General features: G+C 42.5%; 1 protein-coding gene across 1 annotated transcript; it reads left to right on the top strand.

The window, feature by feature from the left end:
• The first annotated feature begins 293 nt into the window (after positions 1 to 293).
• On the top strand, positions 294 to 15279 carry epsti1 (epithelial stromal interaction 1). Its single transcript, XM_030080096.1, has 10 exons — positions 294 to 648; positions 1851 to 1909; positions 2035 to 2118; positions 2453 to 2526; positions 4232 to 4315; positions 5928 to 6001; positions 6908 to 6995; positions 11378 to 11451; positions 12115 to 12329; positions 14290 to 15279. The coding sequence occupies exons 1-10, from the start codon at positions 467 to 469 to the stop codon at positions 14433 to 14435; spliced, it is 1080 nt and encodes a 359-aa protein (XP_029935956.1). The 5' UTR covers positions 294 to 466; the 3' UTR covers positions 14436 to 15279.
• Positions 15280 to 15935: the final 656 nt, after the last annotated feature.

Raw genomic sequence — 15935 nt, 5'->3', positions numbered from 1 at the left:
TCTTTATTATGCCTACAACTACAACAAATGCCTACAAAAAAAACCCCTCAAAATAATGGTTTTATTTTGGCTTTACTATTTCTTGAGGCAATGTATGAAATGATGAAATTAACTGAATAATGAAACAGCAATATGGTATATGTTATGTCTTTCTTGTATATTATTCCTTATATTGGTATTACCCCTTGTATGTTTTGTTTGTTTTTGTTTCTTGCGTCTTTTTTCCAATTTTACACTAGATGTCGCCATTGCACTGAATCTCATCTACCACTAAATATAGTGTAGCGCTTATCTGAGCTGTGACTCAGCCAGTGTTGCCTCATGACACCAGACAGCATCCAAGTAAAAGAAAAGTGGACTGCCAACTTGTAAGAAAATCGCTACTAATTATATCTTCCACACCTGACAGCTGACTTGAACAGCCAGTCAGTTTCTACGACCGGATCATCTGGTTGGTATCCCGACAATGGATCAATACAACAACCAAAGAGACACCAGAAGGCAGTTGAATTACAATAATAACACAGCCAAGAATAACACTGGCACACTGGGACAGCCTGGAGATGTTAATCCACCTGAAAATCCAGACGGAAACGCACCTGGCAGCAGAGACCCAGGAGCGACACCGAGGGAGTCCCGGCCGCAACAGTAAGCACAGGATGCAGTGTATTCAATAAAGTTATTATAACATAAAGTCTAGTTGTTTTGACACACTATAAGAAGCCCAAAAATCTAAACCTATAAAAGCAAAATGCTGTGGTTTAATAAATACCTACCTAATTATAGGCTAACTATGTGACCCGAGCTGTCCTCCAGTAGTTGTGCAATGACTGCCGATTTTATTTACACTAATAGGCAATTTCTCAAGTCCTTCTTTGTGTCAGAATATCAACATCTCAAGCCTGTTGACTTTCACTTTTGTTTTCATGAAAGTGAAACTTGTGTTGCGTTCAATGCCCCCACAGGCAGCTCGTAATTCCAGTTTCCCAGGCCGTAAATTCTTACTTCATATCGTTCGTCCAAGTCTTTTTTTCTTTTTTTTTTTTTTTGCACAGAAATGACAGTAAATTATGTCATGTAGCTGAAGAAGCTTTACGGTGTCTGTTATTTAATTTTGGAAATGCATCAGAAGGATGAAGAAGAGAAAATGAGTTGTAAATGTTGTTAGTTTGTATTAACCGAACGTTGCTACATATGCATGAAAATTTAAAAGAAGTAATGACAATAACAGATACACAGCCCTATACAGTGAATGTCAACTAATAAAAGTGAGGCTATAATGGTCTCTGTTCCCTAAAGAGTTTAAATCTTAAATCCTGACAGGTTGTTTTGCATGAGTGACTTTTTCAGCACGTGAAGGCAGCATCTCCTCTCATAACCCTGCCTCACTTGGAAAAAGAAAGGGTTTTCAATTTTTTTTGGCAGTTGATTTCAACCCAAGTTGAGGTTGGAAACATGTGTCTCCTCTCACATTATGCTGGTGTTTGCTGTATGAAAGTTCAAATATCACATTTAATTCCTCAGAACAAGTTACTCCTCTGAGCGTGCCAGTGACATCTTTGCAAAACCAGATTATACTGATTCAGTGTAGCTGATTAAGTAATGCTTGAATAAGATTTTTTTTTTCCTGTTGGAGCACAGTTTTCCACACAGAGTCTTGAGTTGAGTAATGTTTTCATGTCTGAAAATAGGCCTGCAGGCACTGCTGCTGTCTTTACATTTTTAGTTTTGTTTCAGATCAGAGTTTTGTTTATTCTGTCACTCCCGTACACATTTAATCTAATTTTAACTCTGACACCTTATTAATGACTTACAGTTTCTTTTTGTCTCTCTCTCTCTCTCTGTCTCAGCTCAGACGGCTTCACCATGATCACACCTAACGAATCTCGCAGGAACAAGCTGAAAACAAGTGAGTGGACTGCACTCAAACATCTCTTCCTTTGTCCTCTCATCACAAAACATCTTCATATGTGTTGGAGATTTATCCCACTACTGACAGCAGTTTTTGTTTTGTTTTGTTTTTTTCTGTTACAGTGGCTCAGAAAGAGGAGGAGGATCTCCAGAGATGGAGGGAGGCAAACAAACCGCCCTCTGTTCACCTGCCGCCAGAGAAGCTGGGTATACTCACACACACACACACACACACACACACACACACACACACACACACACACACACACACACACACACACACACACACACACACACCTCCGAATTCAGCTTAACTCATTCCATTCAATGATCCTGACTTGTCAACTGTACTGCACACCCCTTTCAAGGTCATATAACGCCACACTGTACATGCATGTCATCCTTCCCTCCCTTAATTTCCATCTTCCAACATGAGAAGCCCCCCAACACACAAACATGTCCTTACTATAATGTTGTGTGTGTGTGTGTGTGTGTGTGTGTGTGTGTGTGTGTGTGTGTGTGTGATGTTTTATCTGTCCAGGTGGCAGTGTGTCATTGGCAGAGGCCAGAGAGAGGCAGCTCATAGACTTACGGCAGTCCAAACTGCAGAAAAAGGTGCCTCTCTTCTTACAACACACAGCAGTGGAAAGAGTACTGCAAATTTATACTCAAGTAGAAGTACTGTTACTTTGCCGATGCTTTACTTTAGCAGCAGTATTCCTGTAAAAATCTTCACAAGGAAAAGTAAAAAGTAGTTCATTTAAAATGTACTTGAAGTAAAAGTTGCTGGGTTACTTTTTCAAAGCAATAACTGTGGTAGGTTTTCCATGCAGTTAGAAAAGGTAAGGCAAGTTTATTTGTGCAGCAAAATTCATACACAAAGCAATTCAAAATACTTTACAGAGGCATATAAATACATTAAGAAAAATAAAACGGTTTAAAATCAATTAAAGCAGCAAAAAAAAAAAAAAAAAAAATTAAAAACAATAAAAGAAAAAAAACAAGCAAGAAAAGTTTAAAAACAATAAAAGCAGAAACTTTATGATTAGAAAGCGATAAGATATGTTTTTCTATTGGATAAAAAGGATGAGAAAACATGGTTCAAGCTACATCCTCTTAAAAATGCATTATGCAATTTTGTTGAGGGTAGACTGAAGTGAGGACCCTGTAGACTCAACTGACAAATGTGGAATAAGTGTGTAATAAAACGGTTGAGTCTACATGGTTCTCATTGTCAGGCCAGTTCACTGATATATTTCCCCCTTTTTTTTATTACACATTTTCTGCCAGTTGATTGTAAATGGTCTTTGCTCCCATCAGCCATCTGCAGTTTTTCATTGTGCAGCTTTTATTGTGAAATTTGGAAATTACAAAAATTGAACCAGCAAAGTAGAATCAGATTCCTCTTCTCATCTTTGCTGACTGAACTTTTATTGTGAAAGGTTCCACAGTATGCCATTGCCCACTTGTTCTCTGTAATGGATACAATTTAAAATTAAGTGAAGTGCAAAATGCAAGGACAAAAAGTGCTCAAGTAAAAGTAAAGTTACTGACTTTAAAAGATACTCATAAAAGTACAAGTACGCAAAAAAGCCACTCAGTTAGAGTAACGTGAGTAAATGTAATTAGTTACCTTCAGCTCTGGTAACACAGTATGTTCACACAGTGTCTGGTTCTTGTACATTTGTTAAACATATTAAGTTTGGTCTATGCAACGTTATTATATTATATTATAAAGTAGTATATTTACAGTGTAGGATAGAGGAGGTCAGTGTGTTTAGTTTATCTTGGTTTAACCAAACCAAACTAAACCAAACTTTGTTTATATAGCACATTGTATACAATCAAATTGAGTACACTGTGTTTTACAGTTAACCAAAGTAGAACATTAAAGAGAAGAATTAAAAAAATAAATAAATAAAAATTAAACAATAAATCCAGCAACCTCTATCACATTGAAACCTAACTCTGTGCGCCTATACAGACTATAATAGTACAGTATAGAAACGACTCTATTGTGAAAGGTTTTATTCATAATATAGTTTTATTCATAATATAGTTTAGCATCAACACTTTACCTACAAATACCAGGCATAGGAGCAAGCCTCCGTTTTAGATTACTTGACAAATTCTCATTAATTTCTCATTAATTTACAGTATAAAAATGAAGATGATATTGTCTGGGATAAATGATTAAATCCAGGATTTATTTCCATTGTTATTAGTTTGTTATTTTAGCCTTTTTTTTCCTCTGGGTGATTTCTGAATCATAAAAAAAAAAAAAAATGCTTAATGATGGTTGATGTTCTGTTTTATCAAGCTGAAAAAGGAGGAGTTGGATAGAAGGAAAAGACAAGAGGAGGAGGAGGAGCTGCAGAAGAAGAAAGCCATACAGAGGGAGAAGGTGAGACAAGGGTTAAAAACAACATCGTGAACGAAAAGAAATATTTGCAATTAGAAAAATACAACTCATCATGATAAAAAGTTGTTTTATATATTTTTTTTATCTATACAGTGTTAATGTTTTCCTTTAAGCTCAGCATTACAGTTTTACCTTTCCCCTCCTGAGGTGTATTCTGTCAGTGGCAGGCAGTATCATGGTCAGCCTCTAGATGTCAGTAGAGACAAGTGTCCACCTGAGTTATTCCTTGTCATGGTGGGCCTGAGTTGAGTCAAGTGCTCCTCCACACTCGGTGTTAAAACCATGAGATCTACCTGATTAATAGTCCCTGGGGTTTCCCGCTGCCACAGACTGCTCCACACTTTGCTTTCAGAAATGCTCCGCTTTGCATCTGGCTATGCTCTCAGCCTAATCGCGGTTAATGGACATCTGCAGCTGTGTGGAAGGATGATTAATACTGAAGACCAAGGCGGTAGTCCACAGACCTTTTTCCTGTTGCGCCACGACCTGTATGAGACCATAGGAATGTCCCAGTAATCCAGCAAATAAACAGATCCACATGTAACAACCCCCTCTTGGTCCATAGACGTGATCTGTCCGAGTCTGGCCAAAACTTAGCCCTGGGTCATGAATCCGTCCTGACCCACTTTGGTGTGGGAGAGCCTGGACACACTGGGGCAGCCGTCAAGTGTTTAATCCACCATAAAAGACAAAGTTACAGCTCGTCTCTGCCACAGGACGCAGCCGACTCCAGAGATCTCCCTCGTCTCGGAGAGGCAGCAGCAGCAAACTGGGTCACACACACACACACACACACACACTGCGCCGGTGTCAGATGTGTCAGATTAGCCGGAAGGACTGAAGGATCACGAAATGAAAATAGTCGTTTGCATGTGGCCAGGAAGAGCATGGAAGTCTGAGAGATAAATAAATGTGTTCCTTTAGACAAAATTAAAATAAATAAATAAATAAATGAATAAAGGATTGTTTCAAAAATATCTGGCAAATGTACACAAGGTACATAAAAGCTTATTGATTTATTTTTTTATTGATTTACTTTTTGTTGTCATAGATGTTACTTTTGAAAAGTTAAATATTAAGAAAGACTTGAATATTTCTACTATTTGAACTGCATCCTAAGTCCATGATGATCAATGAGCATAAAACCTCATTCCATATACATATACATGAAGTGTGTATATGTTAAGTGTATGTGAAGTGATAAAAAAATAATAATAACAATTATATTTTTGTTTGTTTTATTTTGGACATACATATTCGTACATACTCATATGTTGGTATGTGAACTGTACAGTGGTAGCCATTGTGGAAATCTCCCATCATGCATCACTCCTTTATCAGGTCTTGCAGCCCACTTACCTTGCTCTCTGTAGAACTGGTTTGATATGATTTTGTAACACGCAAGCCTGTCAGTGAAGTGATTGCAAAATCGCTCCTTATGTCTAGTCATGGCTTAACAAAATATTTAAAAAAAAAAAAAAAAAAACAGCCTGTTCACCTCTGCACGTAGGCACACTTGGGTCTTTACTGAGGGCTCCATGTCACGCAGCTGTTTGCGTGCTACGGTGTGAGTGGTTACTGTGATGTGTTGCAGGCTGAGCGCCTGGAGGAGAGGAGGCGACGGGAGGAGCAGCAGCGGAGGGAGCAGTTCAGACAGGATCACCTCAGGTCAGGCCTGGATCAGGTTCACTTGGCTCCCATCACTGTCACCATGCGGTATTGTGTTGTCTTCTGTTGTGCTGCGCTCTCTTGTTCCGCAACGGATCTCAGTCATAGAGGAGGCATCAGATGACACCATCTCCATCTCTAGGCCTTTATAAAGTGAGCGTCCAATATCTGATCCGGTGCTGACCTATTCTTAATGGAATCAAGCATGCATTTTCTGCTGGCAGCACAATAATAAACAGAGTTATCAGGAGTAGACATCTGAGGAAACATGTGGGCAGGTGACAGAAGGTTCACCTCTGGGTGCCTCTGTTTACCTCTTGGAAACGGCTATAATGGCTGCCTGTTGCTACAGTCAAACAAGTGTGTTTCCTTGAAGGCCTCATGACAGTGGCTAGTGGTTTTAAATGAATATGAGATCTAGAGTTAGCAATAATTTGGACTGTCTGCGTGAGGTTTTCATGCAATATTTCCAACCATCGACTCAGACCATTTTTCATTCGAGATGTTATTGGAATATTGGACGCCGACCGTTCTGAGGGAAGTTGCTTGTCAAGTAGCATCTCTGGCCTCCGTCCAAGTGAAACAAAAACAGGAGACATCAAACCAATGTGTGAACTTGGGGGAACAATGAAGATATTTAGAGATGGGGCAGAGAAGATGGAAGGAGGAGTAGGAGGGTGAGAGCGGACAGTCGATCAGAGGCGAGCGAAAGGGACAGTCGTGTCAGAAAAGGACAAACAAACTTACTCAACCTTGTCGGGCTCCAGCACTGTCATCATCCCAGCCTGGGGAGTGTCTGCGGAGTAAACTAATACCCCTTCATACCTTTTTGCATGTGTGTGTCCCTGCCATCTTTTTGTGTGTGCACGAGATGGTCACCGTCACGTGTGTGTTCAATCCATGCAGGACAACTGAGAGTTTTCTGCAGAGCCTCGAGCCGACCAGAGGCCCGGCTGCAGTGGCATCCAGCAGTGCCACACACACGTCATCCTGGGTAAGCCAGCAACCACATAATGTCTGCGTGCGCGCGCGCGCTTTCGCATGTTTTGTTTGTACACACTGCAGTGCATGTATCTGTGTGTGTGTGTGAGCAGATATGTGCCTGTGTGCGCTGACACACACATACTCCTTTGCACCACAGGTCTCAGGGTTCAGTGTTGTGTCTCATATCTGTGGCTGTGGGGTCGGAGACTGAAGCCTTGTTGTAATTCACACCAATAGATCTGCCTTTGAACCCTGTTTTTTGAGTAAACACACTTGGGTGAGGGGGTTTTCATCGAGCGGGTATTAAGCAGTAGCCCCAGATGGCCGGGCCGAGCGAGGAGCCCGATCCCCCTGCAATTATCTCCTGGTCAGAGCCCGGACACACAGCAGTGCAGCAACCTCATGGCTGAGAAAGAGGAAGTGTAAATACACAGAGGAATAGGCCACTGCTATTCTTCTGCGCGCCTCTCCCCTGCCTCCACCGCCTTCACGCTCCCCGTCGGCTCCTTTCACTGCCTTTTGTTTTCTCTGTCGCTCCCTCCCTCGCCTCCCTTCTCTCTTTTTCACAGCCTCTCTTCCTCTCTGTCTGTCTGTCTCTCCCTCACCTCATGGTTTTCCAGGGAGGGAACAAGAGAGAGGGAGGCGAGCAGAGTTCAAGGGACTTCCCAAAGTTCACGCTTGAAGCATAGGCCCGAGACGGAGACGGGGAGACAGGAAGACGAAACTGCGAGGAGTCTGCTGTAGGCGCAAGACAGAATGGAGTGGAATAACCTGTGCTAGTAAAAGTACCTGGAGGACGGCCAAGCTGCTCGCCGTCCAATCATGTATAGGAATACAGGAAGCCTTGCCAGTCAAAGGGGGCAACCTTGCCTCACCCTTGTACGTCATCCAATAATTCTCGTCACCGACCTAAACCGGGAACATACCTCCACCCTTACCCCCCTCCCCCACCCCACCTCCTCGTTGCCCTCAGTGTAAATAACTTTCCTCTTAATCGACCATCCTTGTTGAGTAAAGGTTGAATAAAATAGCTGCTGTAAATCCTGAAATCATACGCTTATTACAGAGTGTTAACAGCCTCTGTCAGAAAGTCAGACATGATGCTAATAATGTTTCCTCCGCCCAGCCTAGTTACTGTCAGTGTTCGACTGGAGAGAGAGAGAGAGAGAGGGAGAGAGAGAGAGAGAGAGTCCTCCATACTGTATTCCTCTACAAATATATTATGTGTTGACTAACAACACTGTGAAAAATCGCACACACAGCTCCCTGGGTGGACAGAGGAAATGTTTTCTTGTGTGGCTTTGCTCATTGTTTTGTTAGGTTTTTTCCCCCCTTTTTTTTCTCTCTCTCTCTCTCTCTCTCGTTGTCGACATCTAAATCACCAGCCAGGCAAGCTGTTGGTACCAGGGTAGAGAGAGAGAGAGAGAGAGAGAGAGAGAGAGAGAGGAGAACCCACAGAAGGGGAAGCCACTCAGTTATTGTAATAGAGAGGTCTCTGTTGTGTAGTGGGACATGTAATGTGCACACAGACAAGATGAACAGGTGTTACAGATTAGCAGCAGGATTACAGATGGAAACATAGACTGTCCTCTTCCTGCCCTGCCCCATCCCGTCCCGTCTCATCCTGTCCTGCCCCGTCCCGTCCTCTCCTGTCCTCTTATGTCCTGTCCTGCTCTGTCTTGCCCTGTCACGCCTTCTCCTGACCTCTCCTTTCCTGTCCAGTCCTTTTCTGTCCTCTCCTGCCCTGTCCCATATCCTCTGCTGTCCCTTCCTGTCCCGTCCCACCCTGTCTTGTCCTCCCTGCACTCCTGCCCTTCCCTTTATCATTTCGGGTCCTGCAGAAAGTGAAAACCACTTTTAAAACAGGTCCTCAAATGCCTTTCATTTCATTTTCAGCAGAAAAGCAAACAACAAATTGCGTCAGTGCACAAACTAGCCCTCTCTTCTCTTCTCTCCTCTCCTCTCCTCTCCTCTGGAGCGTCTCCCAGGCTGCAGTTTTCTCCCAGATAGACGTCACAGATTAGGAGATGAAAGCCTGCGGCCGCGGAGCAGCATAAGTCAAATCTCTTGATGTGGTTCAGTCCAGGACCCTGGGATCTGTTGTTCTTTCTGCAATGGCTCCATAAGACAGATTGATCTCCCCCTCATATCCCCTGTTTATGTGTGTGTGTGTGTGTTGGGTGTGTGTGCACATGTGTGTCTGCCAGTGAAAGGCTTGTATGCTAAGCTCTGATGGGAGCAGAGCACAGGTGGGCTCACCATATCTCCTTGCTCTCAGGCCATACCAAACAACTCCATTCCCTGAGCGATAGCTCTCCTGGGACAGGAAAACAGAGAGAGTGGGAATAAAGGGAGAGGGAGGGCAGTGCTTTGACCTTTCTTTTACCTACTCTTTGATCTATTTAAATTAATTTAATTACTCTTTAATTATTCAGTTCTGTTTTAAGTTCTACTGAAAACAATCCCAGGATGTGATGTTTTCAAAATGCCTGATAATGATTTAATTGATTATTCTTGAATAACTCCTGCTCGAGGCAACATTCACAACCTTGAAAAAAATCTTAGAAAGCTGCATTTTTTTCCCATAATCTAATAAAAAAAATTAGCTGACACTAAATGTAAGCTAATTGAAAGGCTTCCAGGAGCCCCACGGCAAAATGATGAACAATTTAATTCAACCACAATTTAATTCATTAGAAATCATTACCAAATGCATAATAATGTATGAGCGATTATTTTGACATTATGTTTTAATCTCACCACTTTTAATCTAATTGTCTGTGTTCAAATATGACAGTTTAATACGTAACATAAACCAAAGTATGAAACCTCTGAAAACCCTAAATTAAACAGTAAATTACATAGGATACAAAATGATCAGTTACTGCCTGTCTGTCTCCTCCGCCCCACCCGCCGAAAATACTGCTGCTACTTCATTCTTTTCTGTGTGGTCTCATATTGCATTATTTCTATTCATTTTTCAATTTTTTTTTTTTTTTTTACCGCTAGTAATGGAGCCATTTTGCACACCATCTTCATGCTATAATCCATTTCCTTGTTTTTACTTTGCTCTAACTCCTCTGGTGCGTTCGAAATGTCGAAATTATTGACTGTGTATGTTTCATAACTCTGGCTTTGGCATGTTCCTGTTTATATTCCATGTTCTCGTCTGTACCCTGTTACTGCTCGCTGCTGCTGTGTCCTCAGCTCCCCGCTGTGATCGTTTTAAGTGTGATCTAATCACGCTCTGGGGTGGATTTGTCTTTCCTTAGGTCAAAAACCATAAACCCGCGTCTTGAAACAAATATCTCCATGCACATGTTCGGATTTATGTTCGCACAAATTCGCTGGAGGTTGAATGAGGATTCGGTGTTATGTTTTCACAGATCAAGACCGAATGATTTAAGGTCACAGAATAAAACGTGTTTTCTGTCGTGGCTCAGGTTTTTCTGCGTGTAATCCTATAGCTTCAGCGAGAGGCTTTATCAGAGCAGCCTAATAGCTCAGTATTTGCCATATAGTCCCTGATAACAGCTCCTACAGGCATGGCTGATAAGATAATCTTAATAAGTGTTGAATGGGGACAGGAGTTTTCCCTGCAGATGAATGGAGCTAAGATCACGGCGATCAGTGCCAGGAAAGACGACAACATCTCCTCTCCTCCGTGTCCAACAATTACTGGACAAAACCTCAGTGGAGTCTCCACCTTTAAATTGCTCAGAGTTCAGATATCATCTCATTTGTCATGGGATGCCCACATCAAGTCGTGCTCTCAAAGACTCGGCCAAGGATCCATTACCTCAGTGTTGCCAAAAAGCTGGTCTCCCATGTGACGCTCTAAAACAAATATACCTGACCTTCATTCTTCCAGCCCTTGGAGTATGCCAGCCCAGTTCAGGGTGGGCTGACAAAAAAAGGCCTCTCTGAGGAGCTGGAGAGGGTACAAAAACAATGCTGCGGGGTCACTGGCGTTCAAGTCAAACCAAAACACATGACCTTTCCTTTTTTTCCTTGTGCTCTTAAATTGTTTTTAGAAATGACCTATTCACTTCGGAGATCATGCTCTCCATTTCGTGCTTTTTGCTCCCAATGTTGGTCAGGATTCGCTGTTGTGCGTTTATGCTGCTGTGCCCTGCCTCGTCAAACTTTAATAAATGAAACCTGAAACTTGATATTTACAAGATAAGGTATTTTTAGCTCTTTCGTGGCTCCCAAGGGCATACTGCACTGTATGCACTATCCTGTCCTTTATACTGTGATTTTAGTGAGTTTTTCAAACTTGTTTGTCGACTGAACTGACTTAAAGTGACCAAAATCAAATTGGATTTAAACTCATGTTCTTTTATAATTAGTAAAACTGTGTGGGTTCACTTTGCTTTACTGCTTTCTCAGGATGACGCCTTGGAGGAGAAACAGATGGTGAAAAAGGAGGACAGAATAAGAGAAGTGCAGCTGGACCACCGGAGGTATGTTCAGAATTACTTTAACTTAATGTTATGTTATGTTGTGTTTTTATGTGTGATTTTAAATTTTGTTTTGTTTTGTTGTTTTTGTGTTTTCATATTTGTACTTATTTTAATGGATACATTGCTTATGTATGCGTATTTTATTTTTATCCTTTGTGACTTGGCACCATTAAAAATTAGGACTTGCCCTCAGTTGGTTGTCTGAGGTTCAAGTAAAGGTTCATGATGAAGAATACAGATAAATTTGTAGAAACTGAATATGCACTAGGCAAAATTTGGTGGAAAAATACAGGCGACTTTTCAGTCTAATCCATAACTGGGCCTGCAACAAAGAAGAGTGTCCCGTGCTGTTTGATTGAGATCTGAGAAAATTAAGTTTTAGTCTCTGCTAAGCAGCCAGGAGTGAACGCTCCATCCAGAGAAAGCTGGACTCACCAATACGTGATGTGATGCTTTTCTCGTCTCTTTCCTGTGATTTTGGTACGAAGCGTCAGAGGCGGTCCTGGCTGGTAAACATGTTGTCTGCAGTTTGTCACATTACGTGATGTCTGGGAACGAGTTCAAACAGTTTCCGTCTCCTGCCATTTGAAGCTGCAAATGTGAAAAGTTGCCTGATAGTGCAGCTTTAAGTAAATCATTTGTGTATTTTTCGTATTTTGACAGGGTGAACTCGGCGTTCCTGGATAAACTCGAGGGTCAGAGCACCACGATCAAGAGAGAGGAAGACGGTGAAGAAAGCGGGGAAGCACAGCGTCATCCCTCTTCCGCCTTTGAAGACTTCAGACACCAGCTGTCCCAGAGCGGTGGACCGCAGGACCCCCTCACTCACCTGAAACCAGACCCAGATCAGAGCTCTTCCGGCTGGGCAGAGGAGGCTGGTGAGCCGCCTGATGTTTCTCACGCCTTTTTCAGTCAGGCTCAACCCTGGTTAACCAGAGCTAAATGAGACATTTGACAAGAGTTGCCCACCTCATCCTTTCTCAGACGACTCTGATTGTGTGTTTAGTCTATCTCAAATCAAAGGCTGTGGATGCGCAAAAACACATAGGCAGGAGGTTATGCGTGGTGCCTAGCGTTAGTTCCTGACATTCGAATCCTGCTGATACTTGTAGTGTGTGGAGTGCAATGTGTGCGAATGTGTGTGTGTGCGTATTTTGTGTGTGTGTGAAAGCATGAATAAGCATGTGTTTTCTCAGGTTTCCCGGGCACAAACCTCTGCTTATTTCTCCAAGGAGTGAGCAAAATAAATTATTTTTGTTTCCCACACACATTTAGATAAGAGGGTGAGTTTGTAGACAGGGCACAAAAATGAAAATCACGCACACACACACACACATACACACACAGAGAGAGAGAGAGAGAGAGAATGCTATTAATTAGGACCTGTCAGTAAGAGAGGGAAGTTCTCCGGGAGTCTTGAACCCACGCCAGTCTGACATGCACTCGGCTTCCTGCCAAACTGACTCGACAAGACGAGCCGTCCCTGCCTTTCATAATTGTTCTGAGTTTGGGAAGATTGGCATGTTGAGTTTGATACCTGACTGGTTGCTATTTGCAAGTGAATGCCTTTCGCTCACAACAAGAGAAAGAAAACAGAGGCAGAGAATGTCATGCTTGTTGCATATCGACTGCGCCTCAGTATTTCCAGCCACTACAGATACTGGTATGTGCAGCATGTTATGAGACTCAGCCTGATCTCATTGCTCAATTTGTCTCAGAAATAAATCTGAAACCGCACTGTAATTTCACTCAACGATGAGAGAATTGAGAGTAGATCAGGCGTGATTTCTTTTTAATACCCAATCCACCCTAGTCTTGGTCTAAATCCCATTATTGCCACAGTTTCCGTAATGCAGTCCCATCCTTTCTGTTGGTACGGCTTGTTTTCTACGTCTGCATAGCCTTTAATCTATTACTAACTGTCCATCAGACCTCCAGCCACAGCCAAGCAGCTCCACCGATCCAAGGGTGAGGCCAAAATATTTCAGTTGACTTCAGCTCCTGAGTCCTGGCACCCCCGAGGTTGTGGGCACAATTCTGCATGTCAGAATCCCACAACATCCTCAGTCCGTCTGTCAAGGCAGCATCGGCTAGCCCCAGCTTTTTGCTTTCCCAGCGTGCTGATCAGATCTTTCCGTTCTGTCATTACCTGCCTGGGCCAATCTCCTGCCTGGCTGGGTGACGGCCTCTCCCCCTCCGAGTCCCTCTGTCTCCCTCTGTTGCCCGGGCCTACCGCTTTGACTCTCAGCTTTTTGGCTTCCCTGGCCAGGCAGCCTGCCGTGAAGTTTTTCCCAGAGCAGAAGAGAACCACCAGGCATTCGTTCCTGGACGGGGTGGGTAGTTGTAAGGAAGCAGGATGGCACAGATGGCAGAGCGGCCTGACAGGAGAGCCCTCGCTCTGGCTGCCAAAACAGCTGCAAAGGAAGGCCAATGTTTCCTAATTTCCGCTCTAAAAACACGGCATCCCATCATTTCTTGACACTCTTCTATAAATCCTGAACCCTCCGCCTGAATCAAATGACCGAGCATACAGCACTGAGGGGATAGTCCCTCTAACTTGGGTGGCTGTTGTGTGTCCAAATGTCTGACGTGACAGCTTGTACAGTTTTCCCAGTTCCACCGATCCACTGCAAAGGGAATAAACCTGAGAAAAAAAATAAAATAAACAAAAAGTTAAAAGACTATTTGATGGTATGATGTCCAGCTGCTGTGCGAGAGGAGTAATCTCTTTGCCTCATGACAATTTCAGAGCCATCTTACAACAGCAGCAGCCTCATGGGAACAATAATAACTTAATGGGGATCGATGAAGATTAATTCTTTCCTGTGTGTGTTCCAGACCCAGAGGCTGACTTTGAGTGGGCCGTGATGAAGCTGGAGAGCAAATTCCCATATTGCAGCCGAGCCTTCCTGCAGGACATCCTCGCCCAGTGCAGCGAAGATTACCAGCAGGCCTACACGCTACTCAGCGACTCGCTTCATTGAATTTTATGCATTTTTAATGGGAAGACTGTCTTGCGTCATATTATGGTGGCCGCTTTATGATTTTGGCTGAATAAATGAGAAAAAAGGCCTGTGAGAGTAACTAAAAGCAAGCAAAGTAACTAGCATGCAGACTAAACTGCTGCTAGTCCATACATCTGCACTAAATACCTACATAACAATATGTGCTGTTTGTGATCTGTTTTGGGTTATGCCATTAATCATTGTAGTAAACTGTTTGGTGTCCTGTATTTGTCTGCATGCACGGATGAGTCATGTCGGGTTTTTGCCCTGACATCGGGTTGAATTGATGTGCCTTTTCACCAAATAAGCTGAAGGTCATCGCTCTGACTCATAATCTTTAGATCATTTTTTGGGGTCTTAATCAAATCAATGTGTTTGGATGGAAAAAAGCTCTGCCCAAATACATGATGCTTTTTGTTTGTGTTTTTTAGAAAAGGATAATCAAAATCACATGCAAAGTATCTGTTGCAGGCTTCTCAAGCAAAAGCAGTGGACAACACATGATGCAAACTCCTATAAGGTTATCTATAATGGGGCCTTGCACGTTTGTCATGCCATAAGTATTTGTGCTACACGACATTTCCTACATGCATCTCCATTTTGTGGTTCGAATGTTTTGCTTCAAAGTCACAGTAGAGTTGGAGGACGTCAATAAAATCCCATTTTTTAAAAACAGTCTTTAATTCTGGTTAAGTTTTTATGTCTTTGCTGTATCAAAGCTTTCCCAGAGGACTTCTCAGAGTCTGCCTTGTCATCAGGGCAGAAATAGCACGGTGTTGTTACAGAGAATCGGGTGGAGTTTCCAGGTGGGCACAAAGTTGTTGTTGGAGCTGTGAATGCCAATCTCAAAGAGATTGTTATCACCTGGCCAAGGCAACAAAGAACAAAGGGTGGTGCTCTCAACACGAGGGATTAAAAATCCCCTTCCTCTGCGGTGTGAAGTCATACTAGAAGAGTAGGACTGTTAATCTCATACCGCAAATGTCTCCCCTCTGGAGATCAACAAGACATGGACGAGTAAATGTCAGTGGGTCAGTGTGTGGGTGTTTTTCATTACACTTCTGAAAACTAAATCTCCCCACAAAGATCGTAAGATGAGGAAAACTCAAACTTTAACATAACGGTTAAAGTAAAAACTTGTCAAAATGTTATAAAATGGGTGAAAATGTAATAAAGCTTGTAATAAATTCCCAGATAATGTATTAATAAGAGCTGCACCGATATCATTTATGCAATGCTGAGACCAGGCAGGAAACTGTGTTGACTGATAGACTTAATACCAATCTGAATCCATTTCCTTCAATGAAAAGTGTTGTTTGGGGTCCTTGGGCAAAGTTTTTTTTTTTACATATTACCCTAGGGAAAAATCTCCAATACAGTTACTTCATTTTAGCCTGGTATCAGTACCACTATCATACCAGAATTTATACCGGTGAATCCCTAGTAATAACATCACATTATGACATTTACAGTCTGGGC

The sequence above is a fragment of the Myripristis murdjan genome, chromosome 21 (genome assembly GCF_902150065.1).
Source record: "Myripristis murdjan chromosome 21, fMyrMur1.1, whole genome shotgun sequence".
NCBI classification, from domain to species: Eukaryota; Metazoa; Chordata; class Actinopteri; order Holocentriformes; family Holocentridae; genus Myripristis; species Myripristis murdjan.
This window is presented reverse-complemented; position numbering and strand designations above follow the sequence as displayed.